The following is a 25,129-nucleotide window of genomic DNA, read 5'->3' as shown; positions in this document are numbered from 1 at the left end:
GGGAGGGGCGAGGGCGGAGCGCGGGGCCGCTCAGCCTGACCCTTCCCCTCCCTCTCCCCCTCCACATCTCCGCCCCGTCCTCGCCCGCTCCAGCCTTAACCCCTGCCCGGCCGCGGCTGGAACCTGGGCAGCAGCTGCCCTCAGCCTTTCCGCAGCCTCACCCAGATACCTTTTCAAGGCCCTCCCCTCCACCTCCTGTTTTGGAGGTTGCCTCGCTCCATTGCCCTCAAGGCGCTGCTCGGAAGCCCCACATTCCCGGCATATGCAATAATGGGGGTCCGGTTGCACCCGGGGGGCGGGGGCATGCCCATATGCAATACCCGCGCGCGCACGCGCTCACGCCCATGCACCCTGGGGCATTGCACAGTTGCAAAATGGATTGTGTTTGCCTCCTCTTCCAGTAAGTCGCCGCGTCCGACCCCCACCCACCCAGTCTCTGCTTGGGCGAACACCTGGTGCTCGGAATATCCAGGGGGAAGGGATGTGGTGGTGGGCGGCTGGCAGGGACGCGAGGTCAGAGGGTGCCTCGCCAGAATTTCAGGCCTCTGGGAGCAGGTCGCCCACCGCCCCGCGAGGTTAGAGGCGACAGGAATGCCCACACCACCCGTACCGGGGCCTGCCCCTTCCCCTTTAATTTCCTTTTTGTCCTGTGCTTTATAGAAACGGCCTGGCCAGGCGGCCGGCTGGACTGCAGATGTCTCTCCCAGGCTCCCGGAGCTCTCCTCCCAGCTGCCGTCTGCCTGCAAAACCTCCCGCAACCCCACCCAGACCCTGGACCAGAGCCAACCAGCATTTATTAAACACCTTTTGAATGCTCCCAGGCTGCTTCTGGCAGGAGAAGCAGGAGCCCCTCGCTCTGGGCTTGTTAACGGTTAACGTTTAACTGGCTGGAAAAGCCCTTCCTTTCACCTTTCACCTTGGAGTCCCTTAGGTCCAGTCGCCAAGCCTTTTCTCCGGCCCTGCCCTGCCCTGCCCTGCCCTGCCCAGAGCCAGACACAAGGCCATGCGGCTGGGCTTCTGAGGGCTACAGAGGCAGGAAAGCAGTGCCCTCTGTCCCCAGGCTCCAATGCCCTCCTTTCTTGGGAGAGGCACCCCCTCTCCAGAAGACATCTGAAGAAGCATCCTGGGAAGGAGGGGGTTGCTTAGAAATCTTGCAACACTTAAAAGGATACCAAGGCCCTGGGGAAGCCAGCACAGTCCTCCAGCTCTGGGGCCCTGGGCCCCCCAGGGTGGGTCGGGCTGGATGGAAGGTGGGGAAGGTTTCAACTGTAAGCAAGAAGGACTAGGGTTAGACCTGAGCAAGGACTTGCCGTGCGTCTAACTAGAGTGGACTTCCGCTCTGTAAGCTTTGCTGGGGGAGGGGGACCTGGGTGGTTAGAGAGGACCCTTTGGTTCTGGGGCTGCCTGGGAATGTGGGGGTGCTGGCTAGTTATTTGGGGTGAGGACAGGGATCCTAGTTCCCTGGCCTAGATCTTCCAGGATCCTTGATGGGAGAACAGGGGTTTCAGAAAGGGAGACTTAGAAGGGAGGGAGAGAAGGATCAGGAAAGAATCAGAGTGGGGCTGGGGAAGGGAGGAGGCAGGGAATGGAGGTTTGAGAGACACAAGTCTGGGGGAGGGAGGCTCAGAAGCGACTGACTGGGGCTGGATTGGAGACTAAAGTTAGAAGATCTGCTGCAGGTCCCAGACCCTCGAGTAGGTCCAACCCCAGGCGGCTGCCCTGCCCCCTGCCCAGTAGCTCCACTGGCCATGCACCCCCCCACCCCCCCGGGGCCCCGCCTGCAAGTGGGGGTAGTTGAGGTCCAGATCCACCCCCCTGACCCCTGCCCGTGGCCCCGCGGTGACATTTGACCTTGTGGCGGCTGAGGACCAGGGACAAAGAGGTCTGGGCCCATCTGCCGCGGGGGCACCCGTGGGAACAGCCAGACCCGGCTCTGGGCGGCCTGGGAACCAGCCCCCGCCCCCGCCTCCAGCGCAAACTCCTTCCCCACCCACCAACAGGTGACCTTGTCTCCCTTCGCCCCCTCCCCCACGGGCTACCAGGTGGGACTGGGGGCTAAGGTCATTCTTGGACTCTTGGGAGGTGGGGAGAAGGACAAGAAGGTTGATAAGGTTGGCACGGGCGACATTGCCCGCCTCAGTTTCCCTGCCGTCTTCCAAGCCTGCCTCAGTCCAGAGAGAGTGCTCAGGGGTCTGAAGGTCAACAGCCCCAGCACTCGCCTGAGGCCTCTGTGGATCAGGAGGACCGGGTGCAGGCCAGGTCGCTGACGGACACTGACCTCAGGCCTGTCTTGCCTTCCCGAGAGGCGGCCACCGGACACACCAGCACAGGTGAGGCCTGGGAAACGCCCCCAGCGCCAGGCAGAGAACGAAAACCTGGCTAATCCCCAGTTTGGGTTTCAGCTACCGCCCAGGAGGGGACAGCTGGCTACTAATCCCAGCCGGCTGGATCCAGCCCAGCCCTCCTTTTGCTTCCCCGCCCAACCCGGTTGGAAGGGCAGGGAAGTGTGGCCTATGCAAATGAATGCTAATCAGATGCCTGTTATTAACCTGACACTAACACCTCCCACTGCTCCCTGGCTGCTGGAATTTAGCCTCACCAAGGGCCATCCAGGCTCTCCAGGGCCTTGTGTTCACCATCAGCAGCAACTCTGAGTTCCTCAGCGCCTGCAGTATAGACCCTGAGTTTCTGCTTTCAGGTTTTTAAGCCCTTTACCGTAGCCCCACATACTTTGCATGCAAGTTCCAAAGCTGCATCTGATTCCTCCTCCCCCAACCTGCACCCGGAGCACAATGCCCTTCCAGCAAACATTCCACACCCTGAACCATGGGGGCCCCAGTCGTCCTGGGACTTGAGCAGCTTCCTCTTGGGAGCATTTGCCAGGCCAAACCTAGCATCTCCCAAAGGGGTGGGCAGGGGAAGGTGTGCCCTGCCACCCCACACACCCACCATGGACCCCCCTCCCTGGCTCCTGGAGACAGGTGAGAGTTGGAATTTCAGCTCTGGCTATGTAACCTCATTGACCCCTGAATCTCCCCAGCCAGCCCTGGGGACCCTGTCCCCACAGCCCAGGCTGCCTCTAGCATGACCCTGCTGACCCCGTTCATATGCCCCATGGTGCCAGGCGAAAGACACCGAATCTTTTTCAAATGCTGGCCAACAACCCATCACAAGGACCCAGACACCCAAGTAGCCCCATCACACCGAGCCAAACACCCATCAACATGCAAAGTCATACCACATGACATCACTCCAGGATATTTATGGCAGGGCCTGCCACCACTGTCGGGCACATGTAGACACAGCCAGGTACAGGGCCTACAGAAAGGTCTCCCCTGGCCCGGGCGGTGGGCGGGCTGGCCTGGGCCTCCCCAGGACCCTTGTGGTGGCTTCTAGCACCGCCAGCTCCTCTGCCTGTCTGGCCTCCAGGAGTGTCACCTGCTGTTCCAGCTTTCTCCGTTGCTCTTCCTGCTTCCGTTGGGCTCCTCGGAAGGCCAGAACCAGGGCTCTGGAGGGGTGAGGGAGCTGAGCCAGGATATAGCCCCCACCCCGTCCAAGACAGGGCCTCTGTATTTCCTGACCGGGATCCCGTTGTCACTCAGGAGGGGCTGACGCAAATCAGGCACCAAGGGAGATGCAGAATGGATTGAACTTGCAGCCCACCTTATGGGAGGGAAGCTGACGCCCATAAAGAGCAAGGAATGCTGCGGAGATCACCACGGGAGGGGGACCCACCTGTGAGCCTTACATAAATCGTTGTTCAGTTTGGCACTCTGAGCACGCCTGGCTCGCCCCTTCTTAGCCACCTGTTCCAGCTCCTCCCGAAGACACTGCAGCTGCTCCCACAGGCCCAGGGCCCTGGTGCAGGAGTGAGGCGGGAAGGGCTCACAGCCGTAGCCAATCCGGCCTTCCTCCTGCCCACCCGCCTGCCCACAGTGTTTCCACGGCAGCACACCTGTACACAGGTGTACACCCAGTGTGCCGCTGCGGTACACAGCACCCCCACGGGCTCTCACATAGCAACCACCACCACCCGCTCAGGCCAACTACCCCCCAGCCCAGGACCCAGGCACACACCGGGCGAGTGACGCTGACAGTTCCTGAGCTAGCGCCTCCGGATCCTGCACTTTCCCCATCTGGCCTCCAGGGACAGCAGGGCCCTGAAGGAAGCAGAGAGGAGGGACGTGGTATTGGCCTAGGCCCTGGGCCAAGTGTGTGCTCAGTTCAAGCTGGATGTTGATGTCCAGACTGTGGTAGCAATAGTCCTTGCCCTCACAGCGCTCCCAGTCTCATGAGATGCCCCAACAAGGGTAAAATCACTCCCTAACAAGTGAAGTAAATAACATGTGATCTCACCTGAAGGCAGTTCAGAAGGGCTTCCTGAGGGAGGTGATATTGAAACTCAGACCTGCAGGAGGTCAAGGACTTAACTAGATAAAGAAGTGACCCGTGTTCCTGGCAGGGGCACAGCAGATACAAAGGCTTAGAGGTGGAAGAGATGATTCAAAGGAGGGTTCTATAAGCCACTGAAGGCTTTAAGCAGAGGGCAGACATGACTGACGAAAAGGGGGAAAAAGGAAGGATTCAGGGAGGGAGCCAGAACCGAAATTTAGGAAGAGATGAAGCATGGGCTGGGGCTATTGGGTAGAGAGCGGGGCGTGTGAATAGGCGTGGTGAGAGATGGGAATGAGGAGGTACAGGTTTGAAGGGAAGACACTATACCCCTGAGGCTTATTGGGCTCAATACCCTCAAAAAAAGACCCCAACGTACAAAGTGTGAACTTTCACCTGCAGTTTACCATTCAACTCCTTTCTTTGTGCAGAAAGGGAAGCTGAGGCTTGGCCAGAGACGTTTAGCCAGCAGTGTCCTGCTAGCCCAAGAGGCCCAGCAGAGCCGCTCACCTGGGACCACGGCTCCTCATCTCCACTGCTCCCGCCACTGCTGCCACCACCGCTGCTGTTGGCCCCCCGGGTCTGCAGCTGAGCCCGTTCCCACTGCAGCTGCTCCAGCAGGAGCATGTGGACCGGGCCCTGGGCGCGGAGGGCGGCCTCCTGCAGCTCCAGCCCCCGCTTCTCCCGCCGCACCAGCTGCAGCCTCAGCATCAGGTCCTCCAGCGTCTCCTGAGAAACCAAGGAGAGGGCGAAGAATCTGTGCCTCTAGGGTCAACTCCTGGGGAAACTGAGGTCTCAAGAGGCACCCACTGAGGGCTGGTCAAGCAAGAACTCAAACCCTCGCCGAAACCGGTTTGGCTCAGTGGATAGAGCGTCGGCCTGCGGACTCAAGGGTCCCAGGTTCGATTCCAGTCAAGGGCATGTACCTTGGTTGTGGGCACATCCCCAGTAGGGGGTGTGCAGGAGGCAGCTGATTGATGTTTCTCTCTCATCGATGTTTCTAACTCTCTATCTCTGTAAAATATCAATAAAATATATTAAAAAAAAAAAAGAACTCAAACCCTCACCTTGACCTTGTGTGGTGAGAAATAGCATCCTCCCATCAAAACTACAGCAGTAGATATGGCAGTTCAGAGGGCAAGTATTTTAGACAAGGTCAAGTAACAGCTCAGTGGAAGGGTCTGGAGTTTCTCCAAGTCCAGAACCTTCGGTCTTTCCCACCAGGCTATAGAGCTCAGATTGTGTCTCCTGCCCCATGTATTTTCCATAGGAAGGGCATTTTGGAAAGCCATATTCGAAGTCTTATGAGGAACTGAATTTCCCAAGGACAAACTCCTATTCATCCCTCAAAACTCCAGCCCCAGTTCTCCCCCCTCCAGGAAGCCCGCCTCTAGCCCCGCAGAGCTTTTCCTTGCTACTTGGTCACCTAATCACATCCCTCATCCTCACCAAAGGGTTTTGTCCCTCCGGGAAAGACTGACACAGTGGCCCCGCCTATGTGTACCCGTGTGGCCTCCAGGTCCTGCTGGATCCGCCTCTTCTCCAGCCGGGGCAGGGCTGGGCCAGGTTGAGTCTCCAGAAGGGCCTGCACCAGGGCTTCTGCATGGGGCAGAGTGGGCATGGGTGCCAAGGTGGGGCCGGGCTCCGGGAGAATCTTCACCAGAGCACGGCGCTCCCGGAGACGCTGGACGTAGCCCCGGAGCTGGACAGCCACCTCCTGTAGCGTGGGCCTGTCCACACTGCTGCCCTCAGGGCTGTGGACACAGAAGAGGGGCCTGTGTCACCACTGGCAGGCATACTGTACTAACTTCGTGCCAACCCTGCTGGGCTCCCTCCTCTTTATCGTACTGTTCACGATGGATCCTATGCCACCTGTGGTGGGCACTGTCATACTAACATGATGTGCACTGTAACGTAAACCCCAATGGGTACCGTTATCCATCAAGACAACATGGTGAACGCTATCACGTCAGTGGGGACCATTGCTCATTCCAACATGGTGAACACCATCACACCAACACAATCGACATCACCACTCAGCTTGCCATCCCTGTTTGGCAGCATGCCAACCTGACTAAGCGCTGTCACGCCAGTTATAATCAGTGGGCATCTATCTTCATGCCAATCCTGGTGGGGTCTAGATCAACCTCCATGACTGCCAACTACCTTGACAAATGTGTTGATTAGCAGCCAGCCAATTCCAGTCAGGTCTCCACAGGGTCAGCTCTGGGAGCCAGCCCCATTCTCAGTCAGGACCCCATTTACTAGCTTGCCCAGTTCCAGGGGTTCCCAGGAGTACCTTGGCTGGGGATCCCACAGTGTCTCTCCATCCATGACAGCCTCCTCTTGAGCTAGCAGCCTCTGAGCCTCCTTCTCAGCTGCCTCCACATCACTCCTGGGGACTTCTGCTCCCGAGTTTGCCTCCCGGAGAGTGAGCAGGACTCCGTACACTTCCTCACAATGCTCACTGTGGGACACTAGTTCTGAGTGCTCTGGGACACCCAGCCCCATCTTTCGGTGTAAGGGATGTTTTCACTTGCTCCTGGGTCTCTCATTTCTCCCTGACCCCCACCCCCAGAGGGCAGGCGAACCTCTTCAGCATCCTTGGACTAAAATTGCCTTCAATTAATTTCCATGGTGGGGGAAAGTGCTTTCCTGAAGGGGTCCTGCCTCTCTTTGTGGATCAGGGCCATCCTCTAAATGCACCCATTCTCTTCCCAGCCATTGACAACATGGGCAGGATGCACTGACCTATACTGCAAGGCCAGACGTAGTGCTGTGGCCTCAGCCTCCCACTGGCCTAGCTGCATGCTGAGGCCCTCACACTGGCCCTTGTATCCCTGGAGCACAGCTGACAGCAGACGGTTAAAGCATTTGAGCTTCTCGATGCTTCTACCTCCAAAGACGGGGAAGAAAAAAAAATGAGAGGCCTCACAGGGCAGTCAGGACCTGATAGATTTCCATTCTCTCCCCCACCCTCACCCCCATTTCAGCTCCAGACTCTTGGGTTTATATCCTAGCAAAGCAGGTGCAGGTGCCCTTAAGAGCTCAACATTTGTGTCTCTTACCCCTGGAGCTGCTCCATCTGAGCTTCCACAATGTGCATCTCAGGGGCAAGGGGCCGGTTGGGGAGAGGCCCAAGGATCTGGGCACTGGAATCACTCTGGAGGCGCCGGAGCAGGGGGTGAGACAGGGAGAAGGGATCCTGCCAGCAAGAGGGGACTTGATTCACCCAGATTGTCCTCAACAGCCTCCCTAGCACGATGGATTCACGCTTTTCCAACCCCAGAATCTGTTGGATCACATGGCCAGGTTTGGGTCTCACTGCCCCAAACCCTAAGGATCTCAAATAAGTGGTTTTGAGCTTCCTACACTTACCTGAGTGGTCCAGGGTTCCCTGACAGTCTCAGAACTGCTGGAACTGCTGCCCAAGCCACCCACTTGGCTGTGGGAGGGAGGTGGCAAGGACTCCAGCCTCAGCAGGGAATCCTGCAGCTCCTGGACCTGGCGGGGTTAAGGGAAATGTCAGGCCTGGGGGCCCCAAATGCCCACCTGTTCTTGGGGCAGTGACAGGAGCCCCAGATACTCACTGCACCAAATTCCTCACTATATAACCTTGGGCAACTTAGCCACCCAGGACTTCTCTTTCTTTAGATATACAGATAGCCAACAGGTACATGGAAAGGTGCTCAACATCACTAATCATCAGGGAAATGCTATCAAAACTACAATGAGAATGACCTCACACCAGTTAGGATGTCTATTATAAAAAAGACAAGAAATGACCTGGCTGGTGTGGGATGCTGATCTGGATCCCTGGTTGGGGGCATGTAGGAGGCAGTCGATCGATGTTCAGCTCTCACATCAATGTTTCTCTCTCTCTAAAAATCAATAATGTTTTGTTTTTTTAAAAAAAAAATAAGAGCCAACCCTAGCCAGGTAGCTCGATTGATTAGAGTGTTGTCCCAATCCACCAATGTTGGGGTTTTGATCCCCAGTCAGGGTACATACAAGAATCAACCAATGAATGTGTAAATAAGTGTAACAATAAATAGATGTTTCTCTCTATATATTTCTCCCCCCCTCTCTCTAAAATCAATAAAAACTTTTAAAAATTAAAAAAAGCCCTGGCCAGTGGTTGGTTAAGCATCGTCCCGTGCACCGAAGGGTTGCTGGTTTGATTTCCAGTCAGAGCACATATCCAGGTTGCAGGTTTGATCCCCGGTCGGAGTGTGTGCTGGAAGCAGCCAATCAGTGTTTCTCTCTCTCTCCCTCTCTCTCTCTGAAATCAATAACATATATATATATATATATATATATATATATATATATATATATATATATATATATATATATTAACTAAAATTAAAAAGGAAGATTGCAAGGGACCTGTGTCTTTGGGGGCTCAGCAGTCAATGCTGCATAAGTTTTTCCGATGAACAAATGATTGAGCATCTCCTATGCCAGGCTGCCTCCTTCCTCAGACATCGAGCCCTGGGAGGCGGGGATGCCCCACTCACCTCTCTCTGCAGCGTCTCCTTCTCTCCCTGGAGGGCCTCCAGGGAGGCCTGCATGTGGATCAGCTCGTCCTCACGGCTGCCCAGGGCCAAACGTAGCCAGGCGTTCCTTTCTGCCAGGTGGGCCACCTCCCGCTGGCAGCCCCCTGCCCCCTCCAGCTCCAGGCAGGGCCTTGGCTCCCCCTGGATTCTGCCCTCCATCTCCATCGGCCCAGGACAGCTCAGGGGCTGGCAGCGCCAGGCGGCAGCTGCAGCCTCCAGTGAGCTCAGAGCATGCTGGAGAGTCTGAAACACGTCGGGGGCCCCGGGTCCAGAGAGGACAATCTCCTCAGCCTCTGGGGCATGGTGGGCTTCTTCTGCAGGCTCATGGGGCCCCTCGAGGGCTGGGGCCAGCCCCCTGCTAGAGTCCCCATCAGCCTCCTTGTCAGTGCTGTGAAGTGAGCGATGGAAGTTTCTGGAAATGGGGATATCTGGGGCGTCTGGCACACAGGGGTGGTGGGTTAACACTGGCAATGCATTATGCAGGGCCTTAAGAATCAGGCTGAGGCAGGCAATGGGAAGCCATGGTGTGCGTGTGAGCCGGGTGGTGGTAGGGGACACAAGCAGAGCTATGGGTAGGAAAGAGCTGGAGTGGGAGGCACAGACCAAGCGGGCCTTACCTGCTCCTCAGGCCTTGCCCACTCGCCTCGGCCTCAGGGCCCAGCAGCTCAGGCTTGCGGCTTTCCTGAGATGGCACAGGGCCTAGCTCAGAGCTCCCGCTCGCTGCCTCGGCCTCCTCTGAACTCTCAGCCACAGGGTCCAGCTCAACCTGCAAATGGCCATCAGGGCTCTGAGCTCCCTGCAGGGGGGCCCGCTGAGCTGGCTGTGGCAGGGAGCAGGGACACTTACAGGTGGAGCATGCCTCCCTCGCCGGCTTCGGGGCCGCGTCGCCCGGGCACTCATTGCTGTCCACAAATCAGTGTCCTCTGAAACCCCTCCCTTGTCCCCCCCCTAAAACCACAGCCTGATCTCAGCTCTTGCCTCTGTTGTCCTGGCAAATAACAGCCTCAATTTCCTCTTCTGTGAAACGGGCATTGATTTCTCCCCTCCAGAAGGAGTCCTGAGTGATCAATGCTGATGTGGCACGTTTCAATGCCTCTGTTGACAGACAGCTCACTACCTACCAAGGTTGCCCTGACCGCCCCCTTCTCTTCTGCCTCCTTTATTTTTCACTGCCTTGGTGCTCCCCTCCCTCCTCTATCTGGGCCTAGGATGAGGACTTCAAGAGTCCGCCCTCTTTAAAAAAAAAAAAGAGTCCTCTCCCCTCCCCCTTCTCCCCAGTTCCCTCCCGAACCAGAGGACCCAGCCCTGGGGTTGGGTCCCCTCAGCCCGCTCCACTTCTCGGTTCCTCCGGGAGCACCTTGTCAGAGGCCTGAGTCCCTGGACACTGCCCGCTCAGGCCAGGGCTGCCCAGGCTGGCCTGGGAGGGGCCGAGAAACAGGAAGCCCCCTCCCCGGGTCACATGACTGGTTATTGTTCAGTTTCCTTTTCAAGGACAATGCCTTCCTCCTGCCCCAGCAGAGGACATGGGTCCAGCTCCTGAGATGTCTGCCCCTCCTCACCTCAGCCTCCAAGGCCACGGCTCTCCCACCTCCGAGCCTCAATTTCCTTATCCGTAAAATGGGGAATAAATATAGCATGTACCTACAGTGTCATGGAGTTTTAACAGGCAATTTGCATGTGGCAAGGCACCATCAGGGAAATGCATCACAACACGCACTCTTTCTTCTTTTTTTTTTTTAATTCCAAAGAGGAAGGGAGAGGGAGAGAGAGATAGAAGCATCGATGATGAAAAAAAGAATCATTGATCAGCTGCCTCCTGCGCGCCCCCTACTGGGGATCGAGCCTGCAACCCGGGCATGTGCCCTGACTGGGAATGGAACCATGACCTCCTAGTTCATAGGTCAACGCTCCACCACTGAGCCACACCGGCCGGGCGCAACATGCACTCCTTGTTCCCTGTTACCTCTCCTTGTGCTCTGTCGCCAGTCCCATCTCTGCTTCCTCTGCCAGCTGCTGTTTCTCCGACAAAAATGCTGAATTCCTCAGAGCTACGTGGTCCTTACACCCTGCCCATTCTTCCTGCATCCACCTCTAATGGGCTTTCTTGTCTTCACCCATAATTACAGCCAAGCCTCTCTTGTCCCACCTTGATGCCAGCCCAGCCCCGTCTCTGGGTTCCTCAGCCCCCCACCCCTGTCCACTCCCTTCCCCACCCAGGCCCCAGAGACAGAGATCTGATTATTCGCTTCCCTTGCGCACACACCCTCCTTGGCTCCTCAATGCCCTTGGGAAACGTTTCAAGCTCTTCAACCTGGCATTCAAAGCCCTTAAAAATTATACCTGCTGCTTGCACCCATGTATGCTCCATGTTATAGCCATGATGGCCCCCTCCACGAACAGCAAGGTTCTCAGCTCTCTCACACCCCCAGGCCTTTGGCCATGCCGGAACCTCGGGCTGAAACACCCTGTCCTTCCTTCTGCAGTTGGATTAAATGTGCAGAGACTGGAGTAGCCTGAATCCTCCCAGTCCCACTGACAGATGCTAGGAGGCTGAATTCTCCTGCTTATGGAGAGAGAGAAATTGTACTTTGACTTGGGTACCCAGGGAAATTGACATCCTCACTCTTTTTTCTTTTTTAATTTTGGTAACCTTTAATACAGTTCGTTTCTCTTTTTATTTTTTTAATCTTTATTGATTTCAGAGAGGAAGGGAGAGAGAGAGATAGAAATATCAACGATGAGAGAGAATCATTGATCGGCTGCCTCCTGCATGCCCCCTAATGGGGATTGAGCCCGAAACCCCCGGGCATGTGCCCTTGGCTGGAATCGAACCCGAGACCCTTCAGTCCGCAGGCCGTCGCTCTATCCACTGAGCCAACCCGGCCAGGGCGACACCCTCACGCTTAAGCCTCGCTCCCACCATAATGACCTGGGAGAGGCTCCACCACTCCGAGGCTCTTCCAAGCCTCCAGCCCTTTGTCCAGGCAGTTCCTTCTGCCTGGATTGCCTTTTCCCCTCTCATCCTTCAAGGCTTAGTCTGTCTACACAGTTCCTCCTGGCTGCCATTAAACCAGGGCCTGCCTGACCTGGGCAGGCTTAACCGACTCTTACAAATAAAGAAACTGAGGCTTAGAGTGGTGTGTGGGTTTTTTCCCATTAAAACTTGTTTTAATGGTTCTCAAAATTCTGTGACAGATTTTTGGTTTTAAAAACCAAATAATCTGGTTTTAAAAACGAATAATGTAGCCCTGGCTGGTGTGCTCAGTGGTTAGAGCACTGGCCTGAGGACCGAAGTGTCTCAGGTTCGATTCCTGGTCAAGGCACGTACCTGGGTTGCAGGTTTGACCCCCAGCCCCATGAGGAAGGCAATCAATTAAGGTGTCTCTCTCACATTGATGTTTCTTGTTCGCTCGCCCTCCCTCCCTCCCTCCCTCCCTCCCTCCCTCCCTCCCTCCCTCCCTCCCACGCTCTCTAAAAATTAATGAAAAAAATATCCTTGGGTGAGGATTTTTAAAAAAACAAACTTAAATGGACAATTGAAACAAACAGTTCTGAGACCGTTTTTCCACCACTGGGGTGGCAGTTATTAGGGATAATATTCATTTAGCCTTCTGAGCTTTCTGGGTAAACTTGGAGACTTTACCAGCTCCAGCTGCCTCTTTGTCCACTGCTTTAAAAACGTTTTTTATTTACTGATTTGAGAGCGAGAGAAACATTTATTTGTTGTTCCACTTATTGATACATTCATTGCTTGATCTTTGTATGTCCCCTGACCAGGGATCGAACCCGCAACCTTGGCATATTGGGACGACACGCTAACACCCGAGCTGTTCGGTCAAGGCTTTTGCCCATTGCTTTGATGACACCCAGGAACGGACCAGCTCATGTCACAAACAGCAAGATGACCCAGAGGAGGGCAGTTATAGAAGCTCCTAACATACAGTGTATGGGCTTGTCAGGAACCACATCAACAACAGTATCATCAGATTTCAAAAACTTTGGGTCATCTTTCAGCTTTCTCCCAGAACGACGATCAATCTTTTCCTTCTCAGCAAATTTGCAAGCAATGTGAGCTGTGTAACAACCTGGCACTGATTTGGCCTGGATGGTTCAAGATAATCACCTGAGTGGTGAGGCCAGCTGCTTCTACTGGTGGTTCATTTTTGCTGTCACCAGCTATAACGCCACGATGAACACCTTTGACAGACACATTATATATATATATATATATATATATATATTTCAGAGAGGAAGGGAGAGGGAGAGAGAGATAGAAACATCAATAATGAGAGAGAATCATTGATCGGCTGCCTCCTGCAGGCCCCACACTGGGGATCAAGACGGCAACCCTGGCATGTGCCCTGACCTGGAATTGAACTGTGACCTCCTGGTTCATAGGTTGAAGCTCAACCACTGAGCCACACAAGCCGAGCAGACACATTCTTCTTTTAAAAAAAATTTATTTTTAGAGATCAACCAAAGAACTTGTATGCATATATGGATAACCCATGGACATAGATAATAGGATGGTAAAGGTCTGGGGTGGGGAGCGGGGGCGAGCTACAAGGGGTCAGTGGGAGAAAAAAGGACATGTGTAATACTTTCAACAATAAAAATTTTTTTAAAAATGAAAATAGCCCTAACCGGTTTGGCTCAATGAATAGAGCGTCGGCCTGCGGACTGAAGGGTCCCAGGTTCGATTCCGGTCAAGGGCATGTACCTTGGTTGCGGGCACATCCCCAGTGGGGTGTATACAGGAGGCAGCTGATCAATGGTTCTCTCTCATTGATGTTTCTAACTCTCTATCCCTCTCCCTTCATCTCTGTAAAAAAAAATCAATAAAAAATATATTTTTTTTAAAAGAGAAAAGAAAATAGCCCTAACCAGTTTGGCTCAGTGGATAGAGCATCGACCTGTGGACTGAGGGGTCCCAGGTTCGATTCTAGTCAAGGGCATGTACCTTGGTTGCGGGCACATCTCTAGTAGGGGGTGTGCAGGAGACAACTGATCAATGTTTCTCTCTCATCTGATGTTTCTAACTCTCTATCCCTCTCCCTCTCTGTAAAAAATCAATAAAATCTATTTTTAAAAAAAGGATATAAAGAACATTAATCATGAAAAAATATGTGTATGTTTAGTGTTGACAGTATTACAAGTGTACCCCATTTTCCCTTCGACAGATACATTCTTTTTTAAAAAAAAAATATATATTTCTTTATTGATTTCAGAGAAGGAGAGAGAGATAGAAACATCAATGATGAGAAAGAATCATTGATCGGCTGCCTCCCGCACCCCCACCCCACTGGGGATCGAGCCAGCCGCAACCCAGGCATGTGCCCTTGGGCAGAATCGAACCTGGGACCCCTTCAGTCTGCAGACTGACGCTCTATCCACTGAGCCAAGCTGGCTAGGGCACAGATACATTCTTGACAACGAAGTCCACGTTGTCCTCAGGAAGAGTTTCACTCAATACTTCATGGTGCATTTCAACACTTCAATTTACTTCAGTTGTAACACTGACTGGAGCAAAGGTGACCACCAGGCCAGTTTGAGAATGCTAGTCTCTACCCAACCCACAGGGACAGCACCAATGTTACCAATTTGTAGACATCCTGGAGGGGCAGACACAAGGGCTTGTCAGTTGGATGAGTTGGTGGCAGGATGCAATGCAGCTTCAAGCATGATTCCGCTGGTGTTGCCATCTTTACGGGTGACTTTCCATCCCTTGAACCAAGGCATGTTAGCACTTGGCTCCAGCATGTTGCCACCATTCCAACCAGAAATTGGCACAAACGCTACCTTATCAGGGTTGTAGCTAATATTCTTAATGTAGGTGCTCACTTCATTTACTGTTTCCTTGTATCTCTTCTGGCTGTAGGATGGCTCAGTGGAATCCATTTTGTTAACACCAACAATTACTTGTTTCACACCCAATGTGTAAGCCAGAAGGGCGTGCTCACAGCTTTGCCCATTCGTGGAGCTATCAGCTTAAAATTCACTAACACCAGCAGCAATAATCAGAACAGCATAGTCAGCCTGAGATGTGCCTGTAATCATGCTTTTTTTAAAAAATATTTTTTTATTGATTTCAGAGAGGGAGAGGGAAAGATAGAAATATCAACTATGCCTCCTGCATGCCCCCTACTGGGGATTGAGCCCGAAACCGGGGCATGTGCCCTTGACCAGAATCAAACCAGGGACCTTTCAGTCCATAGGCTGAGGCTCTATCCACTTAGCCAAACCGGCTAGGGCATGTAATCATGTTTTTTATAAAGTCTCCGTGTCCTGCGGCATCAATGATGGTCACATAATACTTACTGGTCTCAATTTTCACAGGGAGGTATCAATGGTGATACCACACTCAGGTTCAGCTTTTAGTTTATTTATCCAAGACCCAGGCATACTTGAAGGAGCCCTTTCCCACCTCAGTAGCTTCCTCAAATTTTTGATATTTCTTTTGCCCATCCCTCCACATTTGTAGATCAGATGACCAGTAGTGGTAGACTTGCCAGAATCTACGTGTCCAACGATAATGATGTTGATATGAGTCTTTTCCTTTCTCATTTGGCTTAGATTTAGCAGTGGTTTTTGTGAAACTTGTGTTCTGGTGGCAAACCCTTTGCGAAAAAGTCAGAGTAGATTTTATTTTATTTTATTTTTTAAATATATTTTATTGATTTTTACAGAGAGGGAGAGGGATAGAGAGTTAGAAATATTGATGAGAGAGAAACATCAATCAGCTGCCTCCCGCACACCCCCTACGGGGGATGTGCCTGCAACCAAGGTACATGCCCTTGACTGGAATCGAACCTGGGACCCCTCAGTCCGCAGGCCGACGCTCAGCCACTGAGCCAAACCGGCTAGGGCTCAAAGTAGATTTTAAATAGTTTTGGGGCTAAGGGAAGAAGTGTGCATGAAAAAGGAAGGGTGGTTTGAAATAGTTCCGGATTATTTTTTAAATTTTTAAATTGAATTTATTGGGGTGACATTGGTTAATAAAATTATATAGGTTTCAGGTGTACAATTCTATAATACATCATCTGTATATTGTATTGTGTGTTCACCACAAGTTAGTCTTCTGTCTTAGTATTTTTTATTTTTGCAAATATATATAAAATAAGAAGAATTAAGTAATTGGGAGGAGCCTTGGGCCTGCGCCACGCCCACATCAGTCCGCAAAAACCCGCCCCTCACCCACAAATCACCGAGCAGAGCACCAGCCTATCAGCTTCCAAGACTCTTCAGCCGGGTCCAGTTCACCGTTCCACGCGCCCCGGGGCCCGCTGAACTACATTTCCCAGGAGGCGTCGCGGCCGCGCCGCACCACGTCCGGCTGCGAAGATGGCGGCTTTCTAGCGAGTCGGCAGCCCAGTCGGAGGGAGGCTTAGGCTACGGTGAGCAGAAGTGGGTGTTGAAAGCGTGTGGGGCTCGTCCCTCGAGGCCTAGCCCCCGTAGCCCTCGGGACCTAACCCCCTGCCTCCTTTGAAGCTTCCGTTTCCGGCTCTGGTTCCTCCTGCAGCCTAGCCTCCATCCCTCTTGCTACAGCTAGTTCCTGTGAGGTTGTGGGGGCTGCAGGGCGCCCAGAGACCATCCCGGGCAGCCCGCACCCATTACCCAAATAGGCAGGCTGTCCCATTGGCGTCCTGTCTTTCCTCAGAGGGACCTGTAGCACCCAGATCCCCGCCCCTCCCTTGTGCAGACACCCCCATGTACAGACACCCCCTAGGCAGCCCAGCGTCCACTGGGGAGAATCCTAGAGGTTATTATTCTTTTATTTACCAAGACATTTTCAGTTTCAGGTTACAGAAAACCCAACTCAATCTATCTGAAGCAAGAAAGGGGAATTAGTGGCTTATAGACTGGTTCCAGGTGCAGCTGGATCCAGGTGCTCAGAATTCTGTCCGCTGTTCTCTGGGTGAGCATCACTAGGGTAGGCTCTTTCCTCTCTTGGAGGCTAAAGAGGCTCCTAGCAACTCTCGACTTGTATCTCCCAAGCTCTGCAACTCTAAGGAGCCCCGCTCCCCTAATGGCAGTGTTGTAAGCCTCAGAGCTGCCCCTCACTGGCCTGTATTGGGTCATGTCCCCATTTCTGAGCCATTCACCGTAGCCAGTTGTGTTCACTGGCCGAGGGCTGGGGTAGCACTACAGAAAACAATGGAGGCTATTACCTTAAGTCAAAGTGGATGCTTGGCTGATAAGTGTAAAGGCACCCATTCTACAGAGGAGGAAACTGAGGCCCTCAGAGGAGTGACTCATAGTCGCTAAGCAGCAAGTGCCCTCTTCTCCTGGCTAACCAAATGTTTCTGAAACTCCTAAGGGCAGAATTCTGGCTTCCCCCATCCCTGCTTCATCCAGCCACTCAGGAGCCATGGAGGTGGCAGAGCCCAGCAGCCCCACCGAGGAAGAAGAGGAGGAGGAGGAGGAAGAGCAGTCAGTGGAGCCAAGGCCCCGGACACGCTCCAACCCTGAGGGGGCTGAGGACCGGGCACTGGGGGCCCAGGCCAGTGTGGGAAGCCGAAGTGAGGGTGAGGGTGAGGCGGCCAGTGCTGATGATGGGACCCCGAACGCTCTGGGAGCTGGCCCCAAGCCCTGGCAGGTGCCCCCACCAGCCCCTGAGGTCCAGGTGCGGACACCAAGGGTCAACTGTCCAGAGAAGGTGGTAAGTGGGAATTTGGCCGTAAGCTCTGAGGCCTTAGGGAACCTTGGGCTGACATTCTTGCCTTTTGGGATTCACTCTGCAAACAGCCCTTTTGTATTAGTTTCCTGGGGCTGCCACAACAAACGACAGTATGCTGGGTGGCTGAAAAAACAAATTTATTCTCCGACAGTCCTGGAAACCAGAAGTCTGAAGTCAAGATGTTTGGCAGGGGCCCCGTTTTCTCCGGAGGCTCTAGGGGAGGATCTGTCCTTCCTCTTTCAGCTTTGGGTGGCTCCAGGCATCCTTGACTGCAGCTGATCACTCCAATCTCTGTCTGTTTTTACATGGCCCTCCCCTCTCTGTCTTTGTGTCGTCTCTTCTGGCTATCATGGGAATACTTGCCATCGGATCAGATGATCTTATCTCAATTTCTTTATTTTAATTACATCATTAAGGACTCTCATTCTAAGTAAAGTCACATCTGAGGTTCTAGGCAAACATATCTTCTGGGGGCCACAGTTCAACCCACTATACCCTTATTTCCTTGTTTCTGTGTCACATATTCTCACTTATTAACCTGGACTTCTAGTCCAGTGCTCTTTCCCCTGAGCCACCAACTTCCAAAGTGGATAGCTTGACTGGGAGTTGGGGGTCATCGTACCACCTTTGCAGACAGGTCTGCTTAAAGAGGGCCAAGCATGTGGGGGCTGGTGTTAACATCCAGGCACCGGGTGCTGCCAGTCACAGTGCCTTCACCACCTTCCGACTTCATTGCAGATCATCTGCCTGGACCTGTCGGAGGAAATGTCACTGCCAAAACTGGAGTCGTTCAACGGGTGAGAGGGACATTTTAGGGCGTGAATGTGTAGCTGCAACTTGGAGGGGCCCAGCCTGAAAAACACAGGGCTCTCTCTCTCAGACTCACACCGTTGTGGTCTGGCTCGGGGCCTGGCGGTATCAGAGCGTAGCGACAGGAACTGGTAATGATACAGCAGTCGCCCCTCAGGCTCTGTTCCAAGCATGTGAGAGGTATCAACGAATCGATGTGTCTGTGGCACATCAATGTCTTTCTCTCTCTCCTCCTCCCCCCTCCCTTCCACTCTTTAAAATCAACGTCATAGCAATGACTTGGAAACTCAGAGAAGCAAAGTAACTTGCCTAAGACCTCATAGCAAGTAGGCGGAACAAGAATTCAGACTCATGCTTAGCTAACCCCAAAGCCCTTGCCCTGAGCAGGCAGGCTCTGTGGGGTTGAGCAGCAGAACCTAGAGAGGGTCTGAGGGGCTCTGGGAGATACTGAGGACAAGCATGTCTCCCCCCCCTCTCCCCGACCACTTGGGAGCTGAGCAATGGTCTGGGGCCGCCTCACAGGGATCAGATGTGAGACCCCAGGCTGGTCAGAGGGACCCATTTGGAGAGGGCAGGTCAGCTGGGTTAGGTTTACAACTGGATTCTGCCACCCCCCTGCTGTGTGACCTGGGCCAGGGCCTCATTGTGGGGCTGGTGGAAGGTTCCCCGGGGTGGACAGGTGAGGGGATATGCCTCGCCCCAGGCCTGGAGGCCTCTCCTTAACCACCCCCCTCATTCTCTATCCCTCTCCAGCTCCAAAACCAATGCTCTCAATGTCTCCCAGAAGATGATTGAGATGTTTGTGCGGACAAAACACAAGATTGACAAAAGCCATGAGTTTGCACTGGTGGTGGTGAACGATGACACCGCCTGGGTGAGGCTGGGGCACCCTGGGGTCCCCTGGGGGTAGGGACGAGGCTGTGTGCCCTGGGACTCCCTGGGGGCAGAGACCACTTTGCTGAGTCCTGTGTTTCCCCACAGCTGTCTGGACTGACCTCCGACCCCCGTGAGCTCTGCAGCTGCCTCTACGACCTAGAGACGGCCTCCTGCTCCAACTTCAGTATCCTTCCCGGCAGAGGCACCTCCGGGGCAGGGGGTGGGGGTGGGGGTCTGGCCTGTCTTGTACCCAGAACCCAGGAAGCTGAGCTTGGAGGGAGCCAACTCACATTGGCTCAGGTCCAGATCTCAGCTCTGCCGCAGCAGGCTTGGGCCAGTCATCTCTCTGGCTTTCAGTTTCTTTTGAGCCCTGGCCAGTGTGCTCAGTGGTTAGAGCATCAGCCTGTGCATTGGAGGGTTGTGGGTTAGATTACAGTCAAGGGCATGTACCTGGGTTGCAGTTCCATCCCCACCCCTGGTCGGGGCACATATGGGAAGCAATCAATCGATGTGTCTGTGGCACATCAGTGTTTTTCTCTCTCTTCCCCCCCTCCTCTCTCCTCCTCCCTCCCTTCCACTCTCTAAAATAAAAAATATCCTCACTTCTTGGGTGAGGATTTAAAAAAGAAAAAGAGCCCTAGCCAGTTTGGCTCAGTGGATAGAGCATCAGCCTGCAGACCAAAGAGCCCTGGGTTCGATTCCAGTCAAGGGCAAGTATCCTTGGTTGCAGGCTCTTCCCTGGCCTGGGCCCTGGTCGGGGCACGTGCAGGAGGCAACCAATCAATGTGTTTCTCTTACATTGATGTTTCTCTCTGTCTTTCCCTCTCTCTTCCACTCTCTCTAAAATCAATGGAAAAATATCCTCGGGTGAGGAGTAACAAAACAAAAAAAAAGAGTTTATTTGAGCCAAACTGATGACATTGCCAGGAAGCAAAATCTCAAATGCTCCCCAGGCTCTCAGTTCTTCATCTGTAAAATGGGAGGCAGGAAACCTCTTACCCCATGGGTCGCTGTTGAGGTAAAGTCATATACAGAAGCAAAACCAGCTGATTTGGACTCTGGATGTCAAAACTGTACCCATGGAGAGCACTCCATGCAGGGGCAATTATACTTTTGGTGCCATTTGCTCAAAAAATGGTAATATGTGACTGAAAAGTCACAGTCACCACTACATCACATTTTAAAAAATATATACAGTATATTATTATTAATTTCAGAGAGGAAGGGAAAGGGAGAAAGAGAGAGAAACATCAAGATGAGAGAGAATCATTGATCAGCTGCCTCCTGCACACCCCCTACTGGGGATCGAGCCCGCAACCTGGGCATGTGTCCTTGACCAGAACCGAACCCGGGACCCTTCAGTCTGTAGGCCGACACTCTATCCACTGAGCCAAACCATCCAGGGCACTACATTACATTTATGCTAATTTTAATATGAAAGGCTCACATGCTGCTCAAAACTTAAATAAAATATCATCGCTGTGAGTTAGAAAACGTGGGAGAGTTGAGAGGAGGGGAACAGGGACGCCTGTGGCTCTTTGTAGGGCGAGTGGCCCTGGCCTGAGGGAAAGGGGAGTTTTGAATCACCAGTGGTCTTCAGGGCATCTGATGTCAGCCCCCTGGTTTGTGATCTCTGCTGAGGAAAACAGGCTCAGGCCGCGAGGCTGGGATCACACACAGGCTTCCTGCACAGTGTACCTGGCAGCAGGTTCTGAGGCACCTGGGGTCTCTTGGCATCAGGATGAGGGAAGTCATTCACCCTTCCCACCTGTGCTCTGCCGCCTGTGTTCTTAGCATCCCCACCAGATATGGAAGGTCTCTTCAGCCTCATGTAAGTCCTTCCTTCCCGTATCTCACCCTCTGTATGAGTCCTGTGGTGGCCCATGGTCCTCTGCACCCTTGTTTTAGCCCAGGAGGCTGCTTACTCTTCTATAAAAAGCCAGATAGTAAATGTGTTTGGCTTTGCAGACCATATGGTCTCTATCATAACAACTGACTCTGCCTTAGGCATCCAAAGGCAACCACAAACTCTGTGGACACAGTGGACGTGGCCATCTATCTATATAGATAAAAGCCTAAGCAACTGGAGGACTGGCCAGTAGCTATGACGTGCACTGACCACCAGGGGGCAGATGCTCAACGCAGGAGCTGCTGAGCTGAGTGACTTGGCAGCTGTGGTTCTTGGGTGATGCACCCTGAACCAGAGAGGAGGGAGCCCAATTCTGGGGTGCGTCACCTGAGAACCGCCCTCTCACAATCCGGGACCACTTGGGGGATGTCGGAGAGCTGATTTCAGCCCGATCCCCTCAGGCTGAGGGACCCCACCAGTGCGCGGCCTCTAGTGTGTCAATAAGATTTTATTGATAAGCACTGAATTTCATGCCATTTCCACATGTTATGAAATATTCATTTGATTTTCCTCCCTCCAGGTATTTAAAAATATAAAACCCATCCTTAGTTTGTGGGCCCTGCTATCCTAATCTCCATTTTCACCAGCCCCTGATGCTGGGCACAAAGCTTGTGTTGCCTTTAATTAACTTGGTACAAACATCTCAGCAAGTGAACCCATGAGGCAAATTCACAATAGAGGACATACTTGATTTTGGGGGGGAGGGCGGGTATTTTGCTAGACATTGCCAAAGTACTGCCTCAGAAATTAACCGTTCATTCCCTGGCACCAGGATTGAGCATACTGCTGAGAGCTCTGCCTGTGTGATTGCTTTCCTTTGAGCCTTTTTTCATTCATTTTAAAGCCATTTGATATTCCTTTAGTGATTTGTCTATTTGTCTATCTGGTTCTTGTGAAGGACCAAATTTGCTTTTTACATAGGAAGGACCTTGCCCTCTGCCTAGTGCCCTCTGCCCGTGAGATCCAGTTGTGGCCAAGTAGGGAAATGTATCTTGGTTTAGATAAAAAGATTAGGTCCCTTCCTAAGAGTTTCCTGGCCTGGTAGGGCAGGGCCAACTCCAGGTGATGGGGGACACTCAGGGTGGGCAGAGCAGGCTTCAGCTTTGGGTTTAGCAAAACAGAAGGGTCAGGCAGAGGGTAAGGCTGGGGAGGTGCTCTGGGCAGAGAGAACAGCATGTGGGAAGGCTCAGAGACAGCAATAAACTGGGGAGGGCACAGGAGGGGCTTTGCATGCCCAGCAAGGAGCTGGGCTCTCCAAGGTGATGATGGGAGGGACCCCCAGAGTGTGTTCTCATCTGTCCCCTTACTGTGCAGTCAACAGAAGACTGAGCTGCCAGTCACGGAGAATGTGCAGACGATCCCACCCCCATATGTGGTCCGTACCATCCTTGTCTACAGCCGCCCACCCTGCCAGCCCCAGTTCTCGCTGACTGAGCCCATGAAGGTGACTGAGGCCTGGGAGAGGGTGGTGAGACACTAGGAGGGATTTCCTGAGCACTGGACTGGGGCACCTCCTGGCAGGTTCCCAGCGTCTCAGGCAGAAGTGGGGAGATTGTTGTCATGGGGCACAGGGTGACTGAGTCTCAAAGGCTGGTGTTCTTTGCCTGCAGAAAATGTTCCAGTGTCCATATTTCTTCTTTGATGTTGTTTACATCCACAATGGCACCGACGAGAAGGAGGAGGAGATGAGCTGGAAGGTGAGGCCCTGGCAGGTGTGGGTGGCAGGTGGATGTAGATGGGATGTCTTAGAACCCACCTACCCTGGGTCTTCTGGCTCCTGGTCATTCGGTCATTTGACAACCATTTCCATGTGGTCTGCTGGGAGCTCAGGGAGGCTGTTGAGACGGGGGCCTGTTTCTCTCTCTCCCTGCTTTTGCCTTGGCTGTGCCCTCTTTTGGGGGTACCCTTCCCAGACTCTGCTGGTCATTCACGTCCCTGCCCTGAACTAGCTGTGGGACTTCAAGTGGGCCACTTACCTCTCTGAGCCTCAGTTTACCCAACTGAACGGGGGGTTGAGACCAGCTCCTACTCATACCTCAATATTTAAACCAAAAGTGTCTATTGAGGGAAGCCTTCCCTGCCCCTCAAGGAAGATCAGCATGGGGACTGGGGGGTAGTTTAGATCCAACTGACTCCAGTTCGGAGGCTCCAAGGCTGAGACCTGTCGGTGTCCCTAACACTGGGTGGGCAGCAGGGAGTGTCTGCTGAATGCAGGGGTTGTTTTCTGCCTGGAAAACTCTTCACCCTTCAGAACCTACCCCTGGTGCCTCCTCCTCTGGGAAGCCCTCCAGGGGCAAGGAAGGCCTGTCAGGGAACCCTTGCTTGAAGAGCCCCTCCCTGGCCCCACAGGACATGTTTGCCTTCATGGGCAGCCTGGATACCAAGGGCACCAGCTACAAGTATGAGGTGGCACTGGCCGGGCCAGCCCTGGAGCTGCACAACTGTATGGCTAAGCTGCTGGCTCACCCATTGCAACGGCCCTGCCAGAGCCATGCCTCCTACAGCCTGCTGGAGGAGGAGGAGGAAGCCACTGAGGTTGAGGCCACTGTCTGAACCTTCCCTGTGCGTCCAGCCTGGTACCGTGAAACCCCCTGGCCTAGAGTGCTGGTTCTCAAACTCCACTCCGTGGGACCCCTGGGGGCCTTCAAGGAAGCACTTGGCTACTTTGGAGCCCTGGAAGGAAGCCCGTTATTCCAGGAAGCACCCCAGGACTATGGACACCCCTGGTTCCCCGTCCATATTCCAGTCCCCAGTTTGCCAATTGTAATTTGTTCTTCCCTGTGTGATTTTTGTCATCAGAATAAAACCTGAGAAATCTCTAGCCAAGGTCCACACCAGCCGCCTTGTGTTAATTAGGATCTTCTTGGTTGAAGGTGACAGAAACGCACCCAGTGAACAGAAAGGGGAATGGCTTGGTTCTGGTGGGTAAGCCACGGCGCGGCTTCAGGCTTGACTACATCCCGCCGTTCAGACATCGCCGGTGGGTGGGGCTGAACTACTCCGTGTGGTGTTGAGTGCCCCCTGCTTTTCTCCCAACCTGTGGAAAGGGGTGCGATGGTGTGCCAACCCCAAAAAGGAAAATACCTACCCAAAGGGGCTCCTGGTGGCTAATTGGTCTCATGTTAAAAAACAAAAAAAGCCCAGGAACCTTTGCCTCTCACGCAAGCTCAGCTTCAGGGAGAAAAACTGCCTTCTGCCCTGCAATGCCTGCCTGCCAGCACTGCGTTCCTGCTGGGTGAGCCAACTGACATAAAGGAATTCCTGGAATCGTATTTCAACCAATAGGATGGCGATAACCCCTTTGTCCAATCGGAGCTGAGGAACTACAGTCTCTGTTAGCATCTTTAAAAAATACATTATTTTTATTGATTTCAGAGAGGGAGAAATAGAAACATCAATGATGAGAATCATTAACTGGTGCCTCCTGCATGCCCCACACTGGGGATCGAGCCCACAACCCGGGCATATGCCTTGATGGGGAATTGAACTGTGACCTCCTGGTTCCTAGCTCTGTTAGCATCTTTGATGAATCAGAATGGCTCCACTCCATAGTGCTTTTTGGGCCAATCAAACTGATGGTTTGGGGTACTAATTTGCATGAGAACAGGCCAATTAAGGGTCAGGGGCTGGGGCTTCCCTATATACTGGTAAGTTCCGTTATGGCTGGGCAATGCGTGTTCCTTTTCCACCAAAGGCTGATTCCGTGGCAGGAGCTGAAACAATTTGCCGGAGAGGGCTGTGTTGTTCTATATTGAGGTGTTTGCTCTGAATAAAGTATCTTCTTTCACTGCACCCTAAATTGGGCATTTCTGTTGGCATTGAATTGGCACCATGACAATTGGTTGACAGTTGTGATCGCTACCCAAGCCCCCTATTGCTGGCCTTGCCTGGGTCATGGGCCAGAGC

At 53.2% G+C, this 25,129-nt stretch overlaps 2 protein-coding genes and 1 pseudogene across 18 annotated transcripts; 1 reads left to right on the top strand and 2 right to left on the bottom strand.

Annotated features, from left to right (window-relative positions):
• Positions 1-88: 88 nt before the first annotated feature.
• Positions 89-10,332, bottom strand: USHBP1 (USH1 protein network component harmonin binding protein 1). Of its 11 annotated transcripts, XR_013813597.1 has the most exons (14): positions 9,798-10,286; positions 9,569-9,717; positions 8,913-9,339; positions 7,771-7,896; positions 7,461-7,597; positions 7,144-7,284; positions 6,692-6,859; positions 5,897-6,146; positions 4,903-5,121; positions 4,078-4,160; positions 3,749-3,858; positions 3,239-3,525; positions 2,600-2,666; positions 89-1,266 (listed from the first exon to the last, which is right to left on the bottom strand). XR_013813597.1 is itself a non-coding variant. In XM_079772689.1 (13 exons), exons 2-13 carry the CDS (start codon positions 9,849-9,851, stop codon positions 3,248-3,250), a joined length of 2,142 nt encoding a protein of 713 aa, XP_079628815.1. In that variant the 5' UTR covers positions 9,852-9,899; positions 10,309-10,332; the 3' UTR covers positions 1,810-3,247. The 11 variants fall into 11 exon arrangements, 7 of the variants coding, with proteins under 7 accessions (XP_079628815.1, XP_079628816.1, XP_079628813.1 ...); XR_013813596.1 differs by having other exon boundaries at positions 2,600-3,525; XR_013813598.1 differs by lacking the exon at positions 3,239-3,525 and having other exon boundaries at positions 3,736-3,858; positions 9,798-10,284.
• Positions 10,333-12,550: 2,218 nt separating this feature from the next.
• LOC307100558 (elongation factor 1-alpha 1-like) lies at positions 12,551-15,515 on the bottom strand (annotated as a pseudogene). The gene is made up of 4 exons: positions 15,204-15,515; positions 14,374-14,998; positions 12,818-13,161; positions 12,551-12,635 (listed from the first exon to the last, which is right to left on the bottom strand). The product of its transcript is annotated as an elongation factor 1-alpha 1-like (transcript).
• A 693-nt stretch (positions 15,516-16,208) lies between these two features.
• Positions 16,209-24,075, top strand: BABAM1 (BRISC and BRCA1 A complex member 1). 6 transcript variants are annotated; one of them, XM_079771481.1, is made up of 10 exons: positions 16,225-16,345; positions 16,745-16,866; positions 17,274-17,610; positions 18,367-18,425; positions 19,192-19,312; positions 19,420-19,498; positions 21,121-21,145; positions 22,538-22,667; positions 22,834-22,920; positions 23,573-24,075. In XM_079771481.1, the coding sequence occupies exons 3-10, from the start codon at positions 17,320-17,322 to the stop codon at positions 23,774-23,776; spliced, it is 996 nt and encodes a 331-aa protein (XP_079627607.1). In that variant the 5' UTR covers positions 16,225-16,345; positions 16,745-16,866; positions 17,274-17,319; the 3' UTR covers positions 23,777-24,075. The 6 variants fall into 6 exon arrangements, with proteins under 6 accessions (XP_079627608.1, XP_079627610.1, XP_079627607.1 ...); XM_079771479.1 differs by having other exon boundaries at positions 17,269-17,610; XM_079771483.1 differs by having other exon boundaries at positions 16,245-16,345; positions 16,751-16,866.
• Positions 24,076-25,129: the final 1,054 nt, after the last annotated feature.

The sequence above is a fragment of the Cnephaeus nilssonii genome (assembly GCF_951640355.1).
Source record: "Cnephaeus nilssonii genome assembly, chromosome: 5".
Classification (NCBI taxonomy): domain Eukaryota; kingdom Metazoa; phylum Chordata; class Mammalia; order Chiroptera; family Vespertilionidae; genus Cnephaeus; species Cnephaeus nilssonii.
This window is presented reverse-complemented; position numbering and strand designations above follow the sequence as displayed.

Bases quoted from the DNA above. Each gene is read 5' to 3' on its own strand.
- USHBP1 (XM_079772689.1), bottom strand. From the start codon at position 9,851: ATGAGTGCCCGGGCGACGCGGCCCCGAAGCCGGCGAGGGAGGCATGCT. The intron at 7,598-7,770 runs GTAAGTGTAGGA...TCTTGCTGGCAG, and splicing joins GGGAACCCTGGACCACTCAG to GATCCCTTCTCCCTGTCTCA. The intron at 4,161-4,902 runs GTGAGCGGCTCT...TGCTTCCTTCAG, and splicing joins ATGAGGAGCCGTGGTCCCAG to GGCCCTGCTGTCCCTGGAGG.
- BABAM1 (XM_079771482.1), top strand. From the start codon at position 17,320: ATGGAGGTGGCAGAGCCCAGCAGCCCCACCGAGGAAGAAGAGGAGGAG. The intron at 19,313-19,419 runs GTGAGGCTGGGG...GTTTCCCCACAG, and splicing joins TGAACGATGACACCGCCTGG to CTGTCTGGACTGACCTCCGA. The intron at 19,499-21,120 runs GTATCCTTCCCG...CATCCCCACCAG, and splicing joins GGCCTCCTGCTCCAACTTCA to ATATGGAAGGTCTCTTCAGC.